General features: G+C 33.4%; 1 protein-coding gene across 5 annotated transcripts in view; it reads right to left on the bottom strand.

Annotated features, from left to right (window-relative positions):
* Positions 1-24,334, bottom strand: part of CNKSR2 (connector enhancer of kinase suppressor of Ras 2) — a 251,077-nt gene that overhangs the window by 84,869 nt on the left and 141,874 nt on the right. For all 5 annotated transcript variants that reach the window (XM_058535561.1, XM_058535562.1, XM_058535563.1 and 2 more), the window contains 2 exons: positions 19,025-19,158; positions 14,063-14,274 (listed from right to left, as the gene is read on the bottom strand). In XM_058535561.1, the coding sequence (XP_058391544.1) occupies positions 14,063-14,274; positions 19,025-19,158 (346 nt within the window). The remainder of the gene's footprint in view (positions 1-14,062; positions 14,275-19,024; positions 19,159-24,334) is intronic.

The raw sequence follows: 24,334 nt of genomic DNA, 5'->3' as shown, positions 1-24,334 counted from the left end.
ATTAAACAGCATTTTACTTTAGCAAGCAGAACTCATGGCATAGACTTCAAGAATAACTTTCTAGTGAGGCTGCAGCATATTGGTTTTGATCAACTTGAAATTCCTGAGGCACAAAACAGCCAAAGAAAATCACACAAGTTGAAAAAGGATACCTAGCACAATGACTGGCACGTGATAGTTGCTTAATAAATTCTGAGTGAATGAAAAGCAGACTCACACAGCAATGGATCATAATAATGATGATTATGATGATCATGAAAATAGTACTAACATTTATATATCATTTACCATATGCCACATACTAAGGGTTTTATAAGTATTAAATTGTTTAATCCTCACAATTATGAGAAATAAACTTATCATACCCTCATTTTACCAGATGAAGAAACTGAGACAGATTACATAACTTGCCCAAGGACATACAGTTGGTAAGTGTGTAGTACTAGGAACTCAAACACCACTTCTGCTATCATTCTTGGTGACTTCAATATTTACCTTCCAATATTCTGTCCTCTCAGTTTCTTGAGGTTCTCTCCTCCACCCATTCCTGCGGTCATATGCTTTACCTTGGCATCTGCAAATGCTGTAATCCCTCCCCATATCCCAACTTTCCAACTACCACCTTCTGTATTTCTAGTGCACCTCCTACAACACGCCAACAATCCCTCCTCCTTTATTGTACCCATCTTCTCACCTTCCCACACCTCTGGGTCACCATATGTCCTCTTCACTTCCCTTCTTGGCCAGCTAAATTTCACGATCAATTACTATGATCAGTCCATGTATTTAGGGGACTTCTAATTCTGTTCTTAAGGAAATGTGCCAACCTCATGGCTTTTTACTATGCACGCTGATACAGTTTACCTAGTATAGTTTGCTAAGCTCTCTGCAAGTCTGAGGATGAACATGATAAAATTATTAATGAGCCAAAAAATGTATTGTTTATTTAATGACTTCCTTTCAAGGTGTGCAAACGACTTTATAAACGATCACCTAAGATTACAAATTTCTCATGGAGAAGATCTCTGGACTTTTACAGAGGGAATTTGGGTGAGCTGGCGCAGGTCAATATATTCTGCCCGTCCAGGGTGTGGTAAAGGTTTTAGTAAAGGTCTCCTTTTGTCATGTCTATTCAGTTGCTTTGCAGAATCAGTCTTCCAGATTTTCAATGTTATGAATGCTGTATTTTCAAAATTCCTACAACTTATTTTTTCAGAATCTGGTTTTTAAAATAAACTCCATTTCAGCATGGGCACTGAAACTGAAGCACTTAACAGCTCTAACACTGTTTCTACATGTCACCAAGAAAACCTTTTGAAAAGTGAATTTACTTGCTCTATATGTTTTATATAAACTAGTTTGATACTTTTCAAAGAATTGATTTGTTGTTTGGAGTCAAATATATGTAAACAAAAACAAGAAGAAACATACTTCACACCCAGAATATGAAATACATAATTGTATTCATTGTATTTCGGGTCATTTTCTCTGAGATTCTCATGGAGCTAAGTCATTGAAGCATGTAATTAAGGCTTTGATATGTCTGGTTATATCATCAACCATAGGAAAAAATTTGCAGGAGATTTAAACACTGACTTTTCATAGGGTGATTATACAAAACTGAGGGAAATATATTGGATTAAACAAAAACACTGAGATAAAAAGTCTTAATTAAAATTTACTTTTGGAGAACATCAAGCTTTGCTTTTACTAGCTATAAAGCTATGAATTTAGCAATGCAAATCAAAACAAGTATTTTAAAAAGTAAAGTGTATTATTTGTTCAGTTATAACAAATAATGTTGCTTATAAGTATTTTTCCTTTTATACATTTTTTATTGTGCTAAAATATTGAAACAGACAATAAAACAGTTAAAGTAATAACATAATGTAACATTCTTATATAAACAGCAGTCCTTAGCAAACTGAAAAACAGACAATGGCGTAAATTATTTCTAATTCCAAATACACAGATCTTTGACTGCAGCTTGGGAACGTTTGCCAATGCACGTATATAGCAGCATTTTAATTTCACAAGACAGCAAAGCTCAAATGGGAAAAGAACTTTACGGTTTGATGGTGTAGTGCTATTGGTAAAAAAAGAAGAGTACTACAAGCATTATTGTTAGATTTAAATCAAATGTATACTGTTATTAATACAAGCAAAGTATTTTTATGCTCGTATGACTTTTTAAGGCTTATTAAATTAAATACATCTGACTCATTGCTACGTAAATGTACACAAATTAATAATAAATCTCTAAAAAATAATCTGGGAAATTTTAAGATGTGTCTTTAGGTAGTAACACTTATATTTACTAATTCATGATGAAAATTAATAATAACAGTAAAGAATATAGTAAAAAAATGAAGATAGCCCCTTTAAAAATTTTGCTAACCACTTCCCCTTAGAGTAAATTTTTATTCCTCTAATCATAAAACGTGTATTAATTGTAGAGTTCATTTGACACGCTATCATAAGCCATATGAAATCTCTGTGCTAGTGTCTCATAGTTAAATTATTATTTTGTAACTTGGCTTTTCACATCTGTTGCACATCTAGAGCTTTCTAACTGGGATCTCCTTAGAGGCAGGAATGATATGCTCTATTTCTTACTTTCTACACTCTTTTCTGAGAAATGCACTGTTAGGCGATTTCATCATTGTGCAAACATCATAGAGTGTACTTATACAAACCTAGATGGCATGGCCTACTACACACCTAGGCTATATGGTACTAATCTTATGGGACCACTGTCATATATGTGATCTGTCACTGACTGAAATGTCGTCATGTGGTGCATGACTGTACAATGAAAAACATTATGGAGTGTCCTCAGAAAATTAAAAATACAACTACCATATGATCCAGCAACCCTACATCTGGGTATAGATCCAAAGGAAATGAAATCAGTATCTCCCATGTTCATTATAGCATTATTTGCAATAGCTAAGACATGGCAACAACTTAACTGCCCATCAATGAATAAATGGATAAAGAAAATGTGGTATATTTATACAATGGAATATTATTCAGTAATAAAAAGAAAGAAATTCTGCCATTTGTGACAACATGGATGAAACTGAGGGACATTATGCTAAGTGAAATAAGCCAGACACAGAAAGACAAATATTGTATGATTTCACTTATATGTGGAATCTCCTCCTCTCTTTTGAACCTTCTCCAATTAAGCTCTTGCCCCCACAACTCCACCAAAACTTAATGCCTCCATGTTGCTACATCCAATAGACAATTCTCAGAACCCTTGACTTTTCTATCTATCTGCAGCATTTGACACAGAGGTTTACTCCCTTCTTGAAACACTTTCTTCATCTGGCACCCACAACTCTGTCCTCCTCTAGTTGTCCTCTCCTCTTCTCTTCCACGCATCCTTTAGAACTAAGCAAAAATGTCATTTCTTCAGTGACACTCTCCTTGACCTCTTATTCTAAGTCAGGTTTCTCTGTATTTGTTGTCATTTTCTCTTGCAGAGTTTCTTTATGGCATGTCAGTTGTCAAATAAGTATCTATTAAATTAGTGGCTAGAATTCTGTCCCCCTTCTAAAATGTAAATTTCATGAGGGAAGAGAAATTTCCCTGTTGTTTACTGTGGTATATCCAGCACTTAGCATAGTGCCTTAAACATAGTAAGTGCTCAATATTTGTTGACTGATTGCTTGTTTAGAAAGTAAACAGGGGACTTTCCTCATACATAGACCAAAAAGAGTCCAAACTATACCATCAGTTTCTATTTTCATAGTTTCCTTCTCCTTCCTTCCTATCAACTTTCCATTCCTCTCCCTCTGACTTTCCCTTCCCTTCCCCTCCATCCCTTGCTTCCTTCTAAGGTACTATGTCAACCTGACCAACTCTCTTCATTTTCCTAACAAATTGAGCCTTAGACAGCTGTTTTGTAATCAAGTCAGAACTAGAAGATCTGCCTCCTGACTTCTTATCTAGAAACTTCCCATATTAAGCTACCCATGATGTCTGTTGAAAGACTACTGAATTGCCGTCTTTTTCAATTTATATTAAAAAAAAAAAAAAAAAAACTCTCTCCCGAAACATGTGAAAATCATTAAGTTTCAGGGTGATAAACAACACCTGAGAAGCAATCTTCTCTCTTACAGTTGCCCGAGCTGAAAAAAAGACTGCAGAGAAATTTCTCCTTAAGTCTGAAATACTCTTATTGCTCACAAAATAAGCTTTCTCTAGAGTCTAAGAAGAAAATATATATATATATACACACACACACATATACACATCTGTTCTGAATATTTTAGCCAATATTTTGATGAGAATGAGGGTAGCAAGGAATGTTAAGCTATAAGCATGCCACATGCACCCATCAAACTTCCCACATACCAGACAGAAAAATTACTTTCAGATGGCTGAGTGCATTTCTAGGAAAACATCCTGAGGTTATTTAAGGTAGAGAATGACATATTTAAAAAGGAATAAAACTGAATGAAATGGAAAGTCAGTAATTTTTTAAGAATAAAGGCAACATATCTGGACCTAATAAAATAAGTAAGAACAGGCACTTTCATCTTTAAGGCCATATTTTTAAAATTTCATTTTTGGATAAAAGAGCTTGGGAAAAAACTGGCTTGTAAACATCACAATGCAATGACTATTTAAAGTATTGGCTTTAATGCCTTATAATAATATAAATCAAATACACACCCAATGATTATTAACTTATCTTTTCTGTTTCATTTACGGAGAACAAAAACAATTAAGATCTCATTTCAAAGCATAAGCTACATCTTGTTTGTGAATTTTCCTATTGCTTTCTAAAAGTGATCTAGATTTTAAATAGACAGTAACATAAAAATTGTTGAAGGGGAAAATTTTGAACTGCATCAAAAATTATATGGAAATTTTAACACTTGATTCCAAGGATAATTATATTTTGAACCAAATTACCTTTTGTAAATATTATACCAAGAGAACAAATGTGCTATACACATTGGAGTTTGGAACGACAGGATTTTATTAGTTGAAATGTTGCCACTGTGCATAAAGACAATCCTACATTAGAGGGGTGTGGGAGGACTGGGAAGGATTCAGATGGTTTAAATACTAAGCAGCAAGAGTTCTGGGTCCTCCTCTAAAGGCTCTGGTGGGTAAAAAAAATGACCTATGCTAAAATACTCTTTTACCCTTGCTGTGCTCAGCATTAATAGAGTTGGGAGCAAGAAAGATGACATAGGCATGTAAATATTATTTGGTTGAAAACATCCGATTTTCAAGTTAAATTTTTAACTACAAATTAAAGCAACCTATTTTTTTTAATCTTAGTAAAGCAGTGCCTTGAAAGTCTTAACCTATAGAAGACAGTCACCCTTCCTCATGAAAAGTAAAAAAGACAATGATTAAGACCATCAGTTGAAGACTCTCATTTGAAATAAACAAAATGACATCTGGTAATAACTTTATAATTCCTTTTTAATAAAATAATTCCTTTATAATTCCTCCATATTTTCTCCTTTGGGATCATATTATTCAGTGAAGCTCACAAGAAAGGTAGAGATGAAAAACTTAAGACACACCAAAGTTAATTTCTCAAGATTTCACCGATAATCTGTATTGGAGTCAGTCCATGAATACAGACTTTCAACTTCCTATCCCAGAGCTCTTTTCACTACATTAAATTGGCTTGGTGATAAATTCAAGGCAACTGCATTACACAAAAATCCAATTCATTTTTCTTCAAAAATAATTCAATGACATGTATGATTATTGTTTTTTTTTTTTTTTTTTTTTTGGTGAGGAGATCAGCCCTGTGCTAACATCCGCCAATCCTCCTCTTTTTTTTTTTTTGCTGAGGAAGAGGGCCCTGGGCTAACATCTGTGCCCATCTTCCTCCACTTTATATGGGACGCCGCCACAGCATGGCTTGCCAAGCAGTGCGTCGGTGCGCGCCCGGGATCCGAACCAGCGAACCCCGGGCCGCCGCAGCGGAGCGCGCGCACTTAACCGCTTGCGCCACCGGGCCGGCCCCGATTATTGCTTTTTTGTTTGCTTAAGTGTCCTCCCAGCCAGTTTGCAACTCTTGCAAAAAATTCTTAAAGGCTAGGTGAAGAACTAATGGAGGACAAGAACATAAACTGTGGATGTAACTTTGTCGTTCATCGCCTTAGCCAAGATGGAAAATAAATTGGTTTGACATGACATGTTACTCATAAAACAATGCTAAGTTGTCATTTATATAGTTTTAAATGGCTGTATATTGTTTTAATTATTTGCTCTAATGTCTGCAGTCATTAAGGTAATCAGTGTACAATTTTTAGTCATCTCTTTTTTAACCAGATTCAATGTAACAATTGACATTTTCTATCCCCGGGGATCTATTTCTCCATGATTTCTGGCAAACTATCTTGCAGTGGTATCAGTAATTCTACAAGCAGCCTGGAGTTGAATATCATGCACTGACTTTTCCAGTTAGTATTTATTACTTTAGTTTAGACTTTTATCACAAATAAGATTTACTTTAGAAAATGGCTTTTCTGCAAGATGAAAACGAATATGACATTCAACAAGCCGTCTGTTGGGGCAGGCTTCAACTTAAAAATTGAGGCTTTTCCAAATACTTAACTGTTTAAGTCAGCTGCTTGGAACTTAAAACACAAAGAAATTTTATCATCGGTATGGGTCTTTAGGAGGAGCTGCAAAAGTCTATTTCAGCATTTTCCAAAATATATTCCATCAAACATTGGTTCCATTGGGAGGTTAATAAGTATTTTGTGACCAAAACCAAAAATAATTCAATGTACAAATATACTTGGGAACCAATAAGCTAAGCCAAATTCAATAAGACCTTCAAAGCTTCTAGTATGTTAATGCGCACTTATTAATCTCCAAGAGGGGGATAAAATATGCAGAGCTTGCCAATCTTATATTTAACCACATAACCTCTTTCTTTTACAAAGATTCTTTTCCAGAACTAGTGATCTGAAGAATATATTTAGGCAAATGCTGGATCCTTAAGCCATATCTTGATTTGAAACCTAACTCTAACCACTCTATTTAAATTTTACCTAGCTGCCATTTACTATATTTTTTTCCCCTACGGGAAAATGTACTCTGATTTCAACTAGGGACAATAGGTCCCCTCCTGCTCCAGAGAGTGTCATGATTATGTTTTCTATTGTAGAGCAGGGTAGGTCATCCCAGACACTCACAACGTTATACTACTCTGCCCAGAAAATATGTGAAGTGTGAATAAATGTAGGTCTATCTTTCCAGGACAATAACTTCCCAGATTCTTTGAATAAAAAAAAAAGGTAATTGGCCCTGTGTCATAGAAGGGCCCTTTGATTTTCTAGTCATATGTACCAGCTTCTGTATTCAATTTGTCTGCAGTTGATTCTTCTTAAGTGAGCTACAGTTTCTCAACAGCAGCACTCTTGGACATTCTGGACTGGATCATTCTTTATTGTTGGGAGCCGCCCTGCTCGTTGTAGGATGTTTTGTAGTATCCTCGGCCTCCACCCACTAGACGCCAGTAGCACCTAGTGGCAGTTATGACAACTACAAATGTCCCCAGAAATTGCCATATGTCCCCTGGGGGACAATACTGACCCCAGTTGAGAATCACTGAATTAGACTGTTTCTATTTTTGGCATTCCCATTTTGTCTTTAAGGGAAGCACTATTTCACCTAGTTCCTATCTTTCTGTTGATTAATTAATTCATTTGAAGAGTGACTTTTTCCCTCTGATACTTGCATCAGCTTTGTTCAATTGGTTTGCTATAATCTTTCCATTTTATCCACATATTAATACTCTGTACTTTTATTAAAAGTTCCTTTTTCTTAATCCTACTGTTTTATTCATTACGTAGTACCGTCAATTCTTTCAGGGTGATCTTTTCTTGCCAGGTTTCATTTCTTTGCGAGTCTCCAACTATTTTATTTAATTTACATATTATTTTCTCTCTCTCTCTCTTTTTTTAGCACCTAATCTTAAACTTTAAAAAGGTGTGGGGTCTGAATTGTTTTCAGAATTCTGATGGTGAGAGGTTATGGCTAGGCCTTTCTGCCCAGCATATGAGCTAGTGATTTCCATAACTGAACTTAAAACTTGGATCAGGGCAGTTTCTAGTGTTATTAGCTATTTGAATGTTCTTCCTTCTACTTTTCAAAACCAAACCAAAAGAAATGGACAAACTCTATTCATATTTCTTTTAATTGTTATGATTTAAATGGCTGGTTATTGGGTGGGTAGAGGCACCGAACCGAGGAAATACTTCAAGCCCTTTTGTCCTTTATTAAGTTCCTCCACAGGGAGAGGATAAAGTGTTAACTAGATCCATCAGCACCTGACAATCTTTGGGACATGTTTATTTATGAGCAGCAGTAATTTATTATGCTATTTAGGCACCATTTCTTGAGCACTTTCTATGAGGCAAGAACAGTGCTAAGTAGTTGACATACATTATCTCATTTTATCCTCGTAAAAACACTATGCATAATAATACCGCTATCCCATTTTACAGATAAGGAAACAAAAACATAGTGAAGTTAAGGCTCAAGTTCAAGTTCAATCAGTTATTAAAGGCCAAGCTGTGTCACCAAATTCAGGTCTATCTGACCTCAAAACTCATGCTCTGCTATTTCTATGAGTAAAATTACACAAATTAAGGAAGAGTGCCTTCCCTAGGTGATTACTCTAATTTTTACATTAGGAACAGACTATTTTTATGCCAAAATATTGCTGAACTACTTTTCCATCAATTACGTGGTCCCTTATCACCATCAGCTTGATATTCAAAATCATTTTGTGAAGCTAACCAACACGCAGTCTTTATGAAATATATTAAGTAACTCCAAAGGAATAAGAATTCCTATGAATATAGTACACATCTCATATTTGTGCATTTTTGAATCAGTAATTTTATTTCTATGGTTAGTTTTGCTTTGGAAGTGGTACGTTTTAGCTGAACACAAAAGTTTCCTGTGGTTAGAATCCCATTTTCTTTTCTATCTAGCATAGCTGATGAATGACAGCTGAACTTTTACCTGATAAGAAAGATAATTTATATTCAAAAATCACAGGAAAGAGAGCAGGCCTGTATTCGGAAATAAAGAAGTGTGAATGTATTGTGTATACTTTAAGAAATGTTTAAAATAATGCTATTAATTATAATTTGACTCCCCAAAAGATAGAATGAATTTGTAAAACAAGCAGAAGGGCAATGTTGAAGTGTGATAAGAGACCCTGTAACCTAGAGATAATATCTTCTCTTCACATTGATAAAACTCAGTTTACAGTGTCATTGCCCATAGGCCCTTCAACATGCTGCTGTAAGTCATTTCAAGCCATTTGCTATTCATGTGGATAAAAAGGAGACAGTATTTGGTTTTCTCTTGCCCCAACTACCCGAGTGGAAAATGCTCAGGTATAATGAATGTTACAGAAATTAATTTTCCTCAATGCACAATGTGTACAAACAACATTTATGAGGAGCATTTCTAAAATACCAGCTTTGCATTCATTCATGTGCTTTTTGTGAGGTTCTGGATTTTCAATAAACCAAAAAAGGTCTGCATTCCTTCAAACCAATACTATTCTGTGATATTATTATAAAAAATATGTTTTCCTCCTATTCTTATAAAATATGACCACTCACGGCCACAAAGGTTAGCCAGCTGTGTCTACCTCAGCAGGTTTCTATGCATAGAAATGTGCTATGATGGAACAGCAAGGGCAAGGAGTCTGTGAACAGCGAAAAGGGAAAGCTAATGGGAAATACTACCACTCTGAAAGTTGCCAAGCAACTGATCTCATCAAATTTGAACCTCTGCCTTTGAAGCATGAGCAGATGAGACCAAATAGTTAAAGTGATTTAAGGCTATCCTTTTTCTCCTTTTGTATTTTCACTTTAAAGTTTCTTTTTTTTTATTGAACTACCCATTTATTCACCCCATCTTATTCTTCAAAGAATTTAACATGGCTGATATTATTATTATTATTTACAAGTTGAGATCTATAAGTTCTGTTATTGTTTTTTTCCAGCTTTATTGATATATAATTGACAAATAAAAATTGTATCTATTTAAGGTGTACAATGTGATGATTTAATATACGCATACACTGTGAAATGATTACCACAACCAAGCTATTTAACATATCCATCACTCCAAATAGTTACCCTATTTTTTTTTTTTGTGGTGAGAACACTTAAGATCTATTATCTTAGCAACATTAAAGTTTTTATGTCATAATGACAGTGAAAATATGACAACAGTGAAAATAAATACCTAGCACATACTGGGCACTTTCTAGGCAATTTACAATGCATTGTCACTAAATTCTCACAAAAAGTCTATGAGGCAGATATTTACCTTCATTTCACAAATGAGAAAACTGAGACTTACACTAACATGCTCAAGGTCACACTGGAGTAATTAGATGAAAAATAGGATTATCAAGTATGGCTGATGCTACATAGTAACCACTAATCTAGGCTGCTTCCCCTACTGTATCTGTGTTTCCAGGAATTATTCTTGTCTATGTTTTTAGGAAAGTAAAACCTATTTTATGCTCTCTGACTTAAAAAGGACATAACACATTATTGCTAATTTTAACCCCTCAATTTAGCCATCTTTTCCTAAGGTCTGTCAGGGCCATGTCTATGTAAATGCATGTTTATTAAAGTGCCAGTAAATACAAAACCACATATACAAGAACATACAAAATCAGACCTAGTTCTGCTTCTCTGAAATCACATACTTGAATTTGGAAGGAGTAATACAATTTTTGGAAATTATTTTCATCACATTTAGTTAGCTAATACCACTGGAGAGTCAACAAATATCCAGGGGTACTTAATCCCAGCTCAGCCACTTACTAGTTGGTTAAGTTATTCAACCCATCTGTAAAACAAGGAATTTATTAGTATCTACCTCTTAGGGTTGTTGTGAGGATTAAATGGGTTAATGCCTTTGAAATGCTTAGAACAGTGCTTGGCATATATAAAAGCTCAACAGTTATTATTTACTTATTTTCCAGAAGTGCCATCCACTGTCTATTCATATTGTACTTGTCTAATAGCTTAGGGCAAATAATTGTTCTTTTAACTCAGTCTTAGCAACACCTAGTCAGTCCATGATATAAAACAAGAACCTTGGTTAGACAATATATTTTAAAGCACACAACTTGGATATTTTCTAGTATTTTTCTTTACATCTGTGTTTCTCTGTCACTGTGTCTAATAACAGAACTTCCCTAAATATTTTTGTCTTATATTATGTCTAACTTTTAAATATGGATATAGTAAGAGAATATAACAAGTACATACATATTTAACCAAAAGCACATACTAAGAACTGAATCATGTTTCTCCTTTGCTTCTCAAAATCCTATCTAGACTCTTATAATCTTAACTCTAAACCTCTTTGAGTAAACAGGTAATCTGGGAAGTTAATAGGAGAGTAATGGTGGCTAAGTCCATACACTTCAAGATAAGGGTATTTGCGACTAAGAACTGAGTTGAATACTAAGGCGAAAGGACTTATACACTGTATTTTAAGGTATCACACAAGTGCTAACAAGTTAAATTACGGTCATTTTCAGAAAATATCAAATGTAAGCTTTTTTGTACTTTAGTTCTTTTTGCAATATACTTCAGCAAGATCATGTATTTTCATTATCATTTTTAAATCCAAGAGAATATTGTCACATTTGGGGGTCCATGTAATGGGACCACTTTATAGGTTAAATAAAGAAGTTGTCATCGATTATTGCTTGTGAAGATTTGCAGTAATTTGTATTGGGGCCTTTAGGGTCTGGGCTGAGAGATTCAGATGAACCCTAAGATCTCAGACCTAGGTATGAGAAAGTGCCAGGTATGTGGTGGAGATAACTAGCATTTAGAAACCCCGGATGATGGCTATTCATCATTTAAAACACAGCATAAATGTCACATCTGTTTATGTGACTTCCCAAGTTGACTCTGGGGCTTCAGCTTCCGGGATAGTGCAGCACTTTGTCCACATCTTCCTAATTCCCTAAAGTGACTGCAATGCATGTCTTTGCTTGTTTCTTCCCTCTGAAGGACTTATATTTTATTTACCTTTGCATCCCCAGGGCCTGGCTGACTGTGTAAACAAGAAATGTTAGATGAATGAGTTAACACATAAACTAATCTTTGGGAAAATTATGGCCACAAATTCATGTGTGTGACAGCTAAGTTTTATTATTTAAAATCTGATTTTAAATTAAATATGTTTAAGTGTAAGTTACTTGGCACAACCTTCAGGGAATCTCCACTGAAATATCTACAAGTATCTCCACTGAAGGTTCAGATCATATTTTAGGCTCAAAATTTTTAAAAAAAACTTTCAGGATCAAAAATTTAAAAAAAATTTTGTTTTACTTCCTTATCCCTATTTTAAGCATATATACATTTTTTTCCCCTAAGTGGTTTACAAAAATATATCAGACATCTATAGGATATCTAAATTTTCTGAAATTTAAACAGTATTCTGTTTTATTAAGAGACATACGATTTGTGGAACATGATGGCACTAGGTACTTAAACTGTAGTCTGAAGGGACTAATGATTCATAGCCATTCAAGTAAGAACTTAGTTAACATAATTTTTATAAAGCTATCAGTAATCAAATTCATCTGGTGACTATACTTTCCCCTTAAATTAAACATTCTTATCTACTGTAACACAAGTAGAAAATAGCCAGAAAATCCGGGATATAAAAAAAAGAAGAGGTGATATGCACTACTGCCTATCCAACAGCAGGTAGTCAATAAGTACTTGTGGAATGAATAAATAAAAACAAAAATCTTATATTATGTGATGGGGCAGGGGTAGGGATAACAAAGATGGCAGGCCTCTATATTGCAGAGTGCAATATAATAGGAGAAAAGCAAGGGTGCAAATACCTTCAAGTTATGACAGTTCAAAATAAGTGCCACAAGAGTAGTATAACTAAGGAGCTATGCTAAAAAATACCCTTACTTATTCTTATGATAAAAAGCACATGTACAGAGAATAGCACAAAGTAAGATAAGTATGGTTCCTATTCTTTAGGATCATTTTGGGTAAAACTTCATATATAATTATTACCAAAAAGCTTTAAGGAAATAAGCCATGGGTAATAAGATACATGATGACTAATCTTTTGGGACCACAGGAGGGAAGCATTTGGTCATGATGGACAAGTGATGGGGGCAGGTGGAAACGGCAAGTTAAAAACAACTTTCCTTCTTCTCAGCTCTCACTGATCAAGTGGGGACTAATCAACAGGGAACCTGTCCTTTCCCAAAGTACAAGCTCCTCACTGAAAATGATTAGTTTGAAAATTGGAAAGGGAGGAGCACAGACTTCCAATTAAATCCATTCATTCTTACAACAGGACCATGGGCTTTAGCACGTTAACTTTAGGCAACTTTATCTGCAAATCTTTCAGATACACTATATCAATTCTAAGTAACTGTGACTGGCTTACTTGCTTGGTCGTGCATGGGAAAACAGGAGTCAGAGATAAAAAATCCTAGGGACAGGGTAACTCTAGGCCTATCTTTCCCTTAAATACAGTATGTCCAGACTATTTAAAATCCACTTCCACTCAAATTTTGCAGCTTTTTAAAAAATATAAAAATCGAGATGAGATTTTCCCCAGAAAAGTCTAATGAATTTTTTAATCCCTGAAGAATAAGGACATAATTTTATTTTAAAGAAGTCATGTCAACAATAATGTATTCACTAAAAAAAGAAAGAAAAAACCTTTGAATTATTCCAATTTGGTAACATCCAACATACCAAAATTACATGTGATTCAAAAAGGTTTTCATAAATCATTAATGAGCTAAAAGGCTACCTACTGTTCTTGCTTATCTTTGAAAAATTTAGAATAATTTTTAATGTCATGCCTCATATTGTTGAGATTCCACTTAGAAGCATGTGACAGAAACAGATTAACTATGAAGATTCAAAAGCTATCAAGAAATTTTCATAACTCAGAAGCCTATGAAAAGAAATCGAGATTCCCATGCCAGACACACGTTCTTATGTCAATGTAAGAGAAGAACTCTTACCATAAGTCGGGGTGCTTTCTCGTCTTCCTTGACTGCTTGATCTTCCTTTTTCATATTCATAGCAATACAAGACAGTATCTTCCTCGACAATATTAAACCTCTTTCGATATTCCTGATCCAGAAATGAATTTGGTGATTCAGATCCCTTATGTACCGGCTTGCCCACCATATGTCCTCTGAGGTCTTCACAAGGAAGGTTTCCTTTTTCATCCCTAAAGAAAGGGTAAAGGAGAAGGATGTAGGAAAGTGTTAGGGTGGTAATTGGCAGAGAGGGTCTAAAATAATAATAATATCCTTCCTATAAAATTTATCTTCTGATCTTTCCAGACTTTCATTGAAGTTTATAGGGCAATTTTTAATTATTCCTAATTTGCAGGAAAAAAAATGCTCAGGTTCAGAGAGGCTAAATGACTTGCCTAAATGTCACTCCACTAATAAAATGACAGAGGTAGAACTGGGTCATGAATCTTCTAACTCCTGCTCTAGTCCATTTTCACTGTACTATGGCATACAAAGGAAATCATCTTAGCACAGAAATTGCTTTTAGTGCTCAAGACAGTAGGTATAATGTTAACAATGTTAATAATATAGTTTTATTCTGTCAGTTCACCTAACTGATTCACAGTAATATCTGCAACGCTTAAAGACAAAAATGTGTTTAAGAACTACCACCCCTGTAAGGGTACTGCGGCCTTAAAATCCAAATTACCACTATATAAACCTGTATTTTAAGAATTCCAAACAGCTTAATAATTTAAATAAACCTTAATGAAAAGAATTACTCTCAGTAGTTAAGCTCTATGTATCTCATTTAATAGTAAAAAAAAATATATTCATAGAACTCATTCTAAATGGATATATCAAAATTTCATTATATATCAGCAACATTTCTTGTGGAGAGAGTGTGGAGAAATCTGATAAAATATGGAGTTTAAGGACTGGGATTAAGATGATGGCAAGTTGATTTTTTTCTTCTATAGGATTCTAAAGAGAAAAATCTCTAATAATTTATGGGATCCCTAAAACTATTACTCACACATAGTATTACTCACACAGCCCAAGTGACTGAGCCTATGAGTGGTATATTGGTAAAAATATTCCATTTAGGATTGGTTAAATTGAACCCTGTTTATTTTATGATATATTTCACTGACTAGCTATAAAATTTTTGTTAGAAGAGCTTGTCTTCTAGAACATGACTACAAATGTAAATGCAATGTTTATTCCCTTGTGGATCATTAATTTTATTTCTTCTTAGTTCTTAATTGTTTCCAGTTCTACCCTAAACACTGCCATGAATGCTATCAAACCAGATAAAAATTTAATTTTATGTTAAGTGCCAAGATGTAAATCTTAAATCAACAGAATAAACTGAATTATAACAAGACAAATAAAAAGAACAAATTTTTAATTGACATAGTACATCTTATAAGATGGCGATGAGCTTATAAATCTAATGTCAACTCCAAAATATGAGTTTCAGTGCAGCAAAAATACTATACTTCTATACTATAGTATACTATACTTCTGTATCTGGATACAAATATCTAGATTAGGTTTGTTCAAATGAAGATAACTATATTCCTAGTATTTGAAATATGTAGAAAGTCATAAATAATATTCTAAAAACTGACAGAATCAGCAAGCTGTCTTATGTATTTAACTCATCACAAGGTGAGGTTGCCATTTACACTGTCATTCACTCTTATTTTTTTAAAATAAAAGCATTGCTTCTCACCAAATTGTAACTACATAGCTAGTTCTTAGGCAACATGAAGAAAACAAATATAAAATCCATGTAGAACTTTATTTTCAGCTAGCTAAAAACTTTTCTTGAACAAATTGCCTGGTACTTTTTGTTACTGTTAGTCTTCTATCAAAAGGAAATTGACACTGCAATTAGTTTGGAAGCAGCCCTAATGAACTCGTGGTACCAGAGTTAAGGCTGTACTTATCAACAAATGGAGAGCCTTTTCTGTGAGGCCTGCGACATGAACGTTAATGCAGCTGAGATCACAGGGAGATTCAGCCCTAGTTAACTTACCATGCTCTATTTATATGGACATGCCCTGTGGCAGACAATCGGAAGGGCTGGTATTGCTTACTCAATAATGATATGGAAGAGAGGCTTTATACCAACGAGGAAGATTTACTAAAACCCATCTATATGGAATGCACTCAAATAAAGCTGAATTAAGAAATTCAAACCAAAAACAAACTTTGCAGTAGAATGAATTGACACACGTATTATGTATCTAACTCTGTGTGCCTTTGTGTGTGTGCCTGTGTATGTATGCACTCACAACATGAGCCCCTGAAGAACTCAATGTATTAATTTGTTCTGCTGTAAAGATTTATTAAAACCTTTTCTTAATGTTATACATCTATACATGTATGTAATAAATCTATACTTTAGCTCAAAAAAGGATTAAAGGGAACAGATGAAAAGTTAGAGCACTGCTCTTTACTGGACTTTCTTTATATATAACGGTTGATAGTAAAATTAGGAAGAAAAATTAGTGCTTAAACTTCATAGTTGTGCAAAGACCTACAAAATCTTAATTTTCATCATAGAAACTTAGGTACAAAAATTTCATTACATACTATGATAATGGAACTGTATATAGTCATAAGACATAATAAAAAAATGACTAAATTTCAGTCAATTCACATACATTAGTGTTTTCTCTTTTAGAGAAAAAAGGCACTTTTGCAACCATATTTTTTGTCGGGAATAAATGTGTTCCAAGAATTGTAATCATGTGAAAAAAATTCTACATAATTTGACAACTTAGCCCTACCATTCTTAAAGGTTTTTTGGTTTTAAGATGAGAAAGCCTTTATTATTTACATTCAAATTAAACATATAATTTATATATGTTCACATAACACCAAAATGCCTATCCTACATACAAAATTTTTTTAATATAGGAAAAAAGAAATGTTCAGATGAGTTAAATTAGGTGAACCACATTCATCCTCAAAATGAGAAAATGGAAAAAAAGTGCCAAGGCTGTATCTATAAAAAGAATGACAACTACAAAAAGTTCCGACTATAACTTCAAGTCAAACCAGAAAATACAGATAATTTATAGAAGTCTGTGGTATAAACGGACTTTGATGCATGGATTGTTCTGACTGTGCTATATCAAACGACAGTGTGGGTAACTAATAATTTGACTCAAAATATTATTTAGAATTTTCTGTTAAATTACACACTAAGAATCAAAGTGAGATAATAAACTCTAATTATGAATTTTACGAAAAAGTATGGAGCTTTCAAGCAATACTGATAAAACAAGTACCACTATGTTGATACTTCAACTTCTTACATTCTCTAATATTTTTAAATAGCATGCTCAAGATTTTTATTAACTTCAATATATTCGCTTAATCATATCTGCACCACACTCAGAGGACAAAACTGGATCATTTTACTCTTTTGTCTTCTAAAGTGTATTTTAAATACTTTCTGTCTAGGAAACACTTTTTTATAACAAGTTTCTCCCTATCCAAGAGAAAAGGAAAGAACATTAAAAAATTGCAGAGATTTGATAAAAAATAATCTTCTGAAGTTTACCTGTACATGTAGCCCTCTGAAGCATAAGGCCTCTTAAATAATCATTTGGACTAAAATAAAAATCTTTCCAATTAAAATGAAAAAAAACAAAAAAGAGTCACTTCCTATTAGAAACACACATGCTTTTATTGCTTCTCATGCAAGAGTATTCAGAAAGTCTGACACTATTTTAATAGAATTAAAATGCAACTTGCATTTGACCAGGATATTGAATGGATTTGTACATCTGATTATAAATTTCACATAAGACTGTAAATTATATGTTACATATATGAAAAGTCAGCTTAGTAAATTATATCTTCTCATAAACCACGTTCCCACAGCTACATTTAATTCTCAAAAATAAGAACTAAAACATTTGCAAAACTATAGCTTTGTTACTAGAGGTTAACGGTATTTGTGGACATGCCATGTTGTCACATAGCATTTAGATCATAAAATGTCAATGCTATCATATCTAATAGTATGAAACATTAGGTGTACTAAAGTAAAGTGAAAATTAATTAAAACAAGGAATTTCAGTTCCTTTATATACTGAAGAAATTTAATATTAAGTATGGCTTGAAAACAAGAGAACTTAAATTACTGTTTCTGAATGACTGCACAACTAATTTAAAAATTGAATCAAGTTTTTTGTGATAGGTATTAATTATCCCCATTTACTGCTGGCCCTTTTCCATAATTTTTGTATTCCACAAGGCTGGATATCAGAATGCTTTTGGAGAGAATGCATTATGGCGCAAAGCTGTAGTCTTCCATACCTGCCAGGAATTTCAAATAGGAATCTGGAATGAAATGGAAATACATCCTCAAGAAACCTAGAAAATAGACTTTAATGGCAACTCATTCTCTTGTACACTCTCTCTACTTTCTGAAAGAAACATTAATGACCTAATCAAGTGGAAATTGTAGATACAGAAGTATTAGGGGGAAAAAACACTCTCCATCATCATAAAAAAAACCCAAACTCCCTCATTATATACATTTAAGAAGGCATAATAGTTATCTATAACTTTCTCTTTTAAAAAAAAGCATAAAATGCTTCAAAGTAACATGAGATTTCCAGGGGATTCTTAGCCAAAGAGCCTCACTTATTTTTTACTTATTTATATAATACTAATTGTTCTTTAATATTACTTTCCTATTCCAGGAGATAATGTTTCTAAGATATTTAATGAATAGTATTTAATACAAATTAGTTATTGTTATTATTATTATTAACCAAAGTGCATTCTCTATAATGCAATGATTTTCTAGAATGTGTTCAGAATTCCTAACTGAGAAAATATTCAAGGTGTTCCTTGAGAATTTACTTCAGAGTTTACATGCAGTTAGTCTTTAAATGGAAGCTGCCTAGAACAACATGATGGTTAGTTTTATACCTGGGAATATATGGTTCTGCAGGAGGAGGGGGAATGTAGAGATCCTGGAGGGCAGAACTGTCTCTTTTGGTGGGCGTACTGATGGTGCTGGAAGGCGTGGCAACACTGCTTGTGGGACTTCTAGGTATAAGAGGCTGGTTAAAATGAAAAAGAAAATACATACGCACACAAACAACACACAAAACAACAACAACAACGACACATAGTTATCATTTTAAAATGATCTATTTCTGCAAAGTTTTTGAACTTGGCTGAAATCAGAAGCATGTTATTTATTTAGCACATAGATATTCCTTGAATCTCCAAAAACAAATAATTTATTACTCTAGAGGTTTCCACTTAGTTCCCAACTTACCTTATGCTATGGTATAACCACGTAAAAGCCATTTATAAGGTAATAGTACCATGCAGTGTTTCAGAATGGGAAGACTTATCTTACAGTCAGAAACTTGTTTAAATTAAATTTGCTTTGTTAGATTCCCATCTTTGAAAGAAAGATAATAAAGAGTATCTTTCAAAAGAATTAGCTCACTCACATCTTGACTGATATACAAGCAAGATATTTCAGATCTTTTCCCAAAAAAGATACACCATACTCCTAAGTTAGTAGAATGTCACAGAATCTGAGAAAAGGTTACAAAAATGGAGTATGAAAGGCCAATACGAGAGAGTATTTTCCAGGAAAATGTACTTTTTTTTTATAAACACAACTAACTCTTTTCTCAAAGCCATTTTATGGTACATCTTCAAAAGTATGGTTATTATTAGTGTGACACAATCATTTCACCTTTCATAGGCACACGCATTTATCATTGTTTAAAATCATCTTTAGTTGCATAGCTATAGATCTCATTTTCATGCCTGTATTTAAGTATTAAATAAGTTTTTTGTAAATTAAGATGGTACATATACTGAAATAAGCAATACAACAGGATGTGTTAACTTAAGAGCACTCCCAGTTCTAAGCTTCACAGCATTTTGAGGAAATGATCTTGTGGTTCAAGAAATTATCCTAAAGTGAAACTAAAATTCACAAATTTTCATGTTTATCTTACAGATCTTACTGATTTAGCTACACATACAATAACATTAAAAATAAGAATTTTAGTGCAATCGCAAACAAAAATAATGATCACAAAATGAACTGTACCTTCACATGACAAGATGTTGCCATTTTAGCCAGTATGAAAACACTTTTAGGACATCTATATAGACCCACAGTTCTATTACTTTAACACGTATTGCTGGACACTCAAAAGATGGCATATTACAACTATTTTATATTGTGACAATACTTTTGTACAGATAAACAAAATTGGTTCAAAAAGCCAAGCATAAATACAACGTACAATGTAGGTCACTGGGGTAGGCTACATAGTTTACGATTCAGTTCATGGTTTTTGACCTTCCTTGTTACACAGCTCACCTTAATAGCCTGAAATCACATATCCTGCCAAAATGACGGTTAAATTTTAATCTATGTGAAATAGAAACTAAAGAAAGAGAGAGAAAAGGGAAAAAGAATTGATATTTTGGGACTCTACAATATTCTATCTCATATGACGTAAAAAAAACCCAAACTATAAAGTTGAAGAATTTTGAGATATTATGAAAGTATGTAGAAAAGAGTATTATGTTTAACTAGGCTGATTTTGGAATAGCGTCAAGTTATGCGTCTTTTGGAAACAAAAATCTTGGCAATGAGAAATCCTGAGATTATACAGGTAATCAGAAGTCACCTGTACAGATGAACACCATGAAACCTGAGGAAATGAAGAACGGTATTCTTTCTAAGGATATATTACATGCGTCTATAACAGATCTTTGAATGACAGGTTCTTAGATCAGGTATTTAAACTATATATATAGTCACTGTGATGTGAGTGTATATAATTGTTTTCCTCTCTGTCAGGACATCTTGGTATTAAATACAGATGACACTAAACAACAAGTCTGATCAAAATTTCATCATTATAGAAATGTAAAGAAAACATTCAATACAGTACATTACTTTCCAAAACTTTCTAACAGATGCACTGTGAGAGAAAAACTTACATTCAGTAAGCTTTTTAAATGCTCTAATATCTCCCTTATTTTAAAATATCCTAATATTACAAGTGAACTTAAAAACAAGTTCTAAAAACACACAAGCATTTTAAAAAATAACAAATTTTATTCTCTTTCTTCTCTTTTAGGGTCACTATTTCTATTTTGAAGACTTCTCTCCCCCTTTTTTTTTTTACCATCTATAGAACTAAAGATAATTCTTCTTAGTTATTACCTATTCCTGCCCTCCCCAAACAAAGAGGAAGGAAAGAAGGAAAAAAGAAGTAGGAGTCAATGGTTACAAGTATATTTTAAATACCTCTGAAGTGCGAGATAAGGACCAACAGAATATTTTATCCTGCCTGGACTTGTCTGCTTAGGATACTTGTGCCTTTCGTCTTCCAGGAAATTTAAATATTAGCCTTGTCAACTTCCTTCAAATTGCTATTTTCTCTAGGTTTCTATTTTCAGCAAGGAGTTGCTATTAATGTCATCAATGTGACTAGCTAAACTTCAAATACATAGAAGAAAAAGACTCAAATATGTTTAAACAGGTAAAAGGTTTGATTGTGCCAGCTGGTTCAATTAATTGAACTGGTTGAAAAAAACAACTTAGCAGAGAAAAAAGAAAATAGTCAATCCTGTTGTTTAACTCAATTGGCTAACTATTTTATTAACTGCCAAATCACAGAAAATATTTCAACTGGCATATCATGCAGGTATCATCCGGCTAATTAATATGTCTTGTACCAAGTAAAACGCATGGTCAATATTAAATCTATTCAGTATATTTTTTCTACTAATTTTTCTAGTACTATTTTTGTCAAGCTAATCCAAACTAAAAAGTAAACATTTTTCTTGAGAATCTCATTTAAAAAAATAGATGTTAATCAATGGAAAAATAAAGTATGGTAAAGTAGAAGTTTCATGGGAAAATGGAAATAGCTATTTAACCCAAAAGGACGTCTTTGTGATACTTTAAAATTATAATCTCTTAAAATTTCTTCTAACTTTGGACAAGGATTGAGAGTACAAAATTAAATGACTAAAAGAATGAAAAAGTTATTAGAGAACATTAGAAAGATAGGCAAGATTTGACTAAATTAAGCACAGAATAAATGATGCTATTAGCTGAAATTATCAGTGAGAAATTCCTAGTTGTAACAAGTGGCATTAAAATTACACCTATTACCAATAACCATTTAGGTGTGTGAAAATACATAAGAAGTCACAAATACAGCTTCCTTCAAATCAAAAAAGATCTCTCAACATTCAATTCAAATTTTAATAGGCATATTCCTTAGTTTCGGAAAAAATACCTAAATATTTGAGCTTAATAATGCAGAAGGATAGCTTCTCCTATCTTGGCAACATTTACTTTCAATCATTTGCTCATAACATAGTATAAGAAAGGCAGTTATCATTGTACTATAAAGGATTTCCAATTTAAGAAAAAAAGTAGAAATAAAGGGTAATTTTAAAAATTTTACCATTTTGCTTCTTTCTCTTAAATTGATAAAATCCGTATAGGAAGAGAATTAAGAACTATCATCACATGTATAAAATACAAGGGTATTTTAAGACTGCACCTTGTTACTCAAGTAAGCATGAAGCTTCAGTATAACCTTGATCCACTAGGGTATGCACCCAAATATGACATGGATCCATTGTGGATTCTATCCAAAGGGGTTTATTTCCTGGAAGGACCTTGTTATAACATTTAGTTTTCATATCTAAATGGCCCTACTGACATAAAGCTTTCCTTCCACATATTCAGTGAGGCTCCAACAGGGAAGACACATTTGCATATATATTGTTACTCTTCTAGAACAAGTCTATGATAGATTTCTGGGAGCACTGGCATGCGATGTCCTAAAATATCCAAATCCTAAATAAAACAATCATATGCATCTCTTCAAATATACATTTATAACCTTAGGTCAATTAATGATAACTTACTACTGTCAACAGGACTCAGAAATCTACTAGGTAAAAAGAATACATACATTTTTCGTATTGTCAGTTTGAACTATATAAATATTTTCAAAGTGTATCCCACAATACGGTATGGCACAAATCACTGGAAGATTGTGATTATTGTAAAATAAAATTTTCAGCTTTTGTAGGCGATCTCTGAAATCTCACTTTAAATCCTCTGATGGCTCAGGTCTTTCTCTTGTACCCCCAATTCTAACATCTCTAAGGTAACTGAGCACATCTGGAATGTATCAATGTACCTCTGAAACCCCAATGGTCTTAAAGACTATGAGAAAAGAACTTCTATACTTATGGAAAGTCTTGAATGAAACCAATGACATAAAGACAGCCCCAATAGTCAAGATTAAAGCAGTGCATTACACATTATGTAGTTATCTCTAAAATTCGCTAATGCAAAGATCACAAAGAGCTTGCTTTGCCTTCTAGGGGGAAAATACCCATTGAAACATGAATGATTACATCAAGTATAAAACCTGGCCACTTACTTTATTGACTCTTGGGAATAAGCATAGACTCAAATGGATCACAAAATCCGTTATTCTAGCACAGAATATTCACACAAGTCCTTACTCAGTTCAAACACATTTTTGTTATAATTCCCAACACACGTACCAGAATATTGTTTTATGTTAGCAACTGTCTTCTTAATCATCTAAACAAATGCTCCAGAGAAAATGTCTTCTGGATTTTAGGAGGCAAGACATTGCATACAATCTTGTAAGTTTCTCAACCATATAAAGAACATTAGATCAATTTGGAAAATTATCCGGCATACTCTTTCCTGGGTAAGCTTTTCTTAAGTAGTAAATTACTTGAAAAGAACCTAAGCAAGGGAAACACATGCATTCAAAATTCTCCCACTTCTCAGCTTCTTCATAGCTTTTTCTAGAATCCAAATTTATAAATACAAAAAGTTTGAGTCTTCTTTTATAAGCATGTAATCTTCCCTTTCCTATCAGACTACCAAGAAAACAAACATTTTTTCCAACCATGGATTTGATCAGGGAACCACATCTATATAGGTTAAAAAATACAGATATATGTGCATAAAAATATGTACGTAGTTAAAAAACATACAACTAATATCGACTTTAGAGTTATACTACAATATGGCTTTTTCCATTGAATCATCAAATTTTGCACATTGTACTGAGACTACCACTAGGGTATTTCTTCTTGTGCTGTCCAGTCTTACTGGCATAGTTAATACTGCAATCTTCAAACTGGACTTGCAATTTCTTCAATTTACAGTAAATATCATTTTTA

This window comes from Diceros bicornis, chromosome X (genome assembly GCF_020826845.1).
Source record: "Diceros bicornis minor isolate mBicDic1 chromosome X, mDicBic1.mat.cur, whole genome shotgun sequence".
Taxonomy (NCBI): Eukaryota; Metazoa; Chordata; class Mammalia; order Perissodactyla; family Rhinocerotidae; genus Diceros; species Diceros bicornis.
The sequence above is the reverse complement of the archived record's forward strand: the minus strand, read 5'-3'. Positions and strand labels throughout refer to the sequence as shown.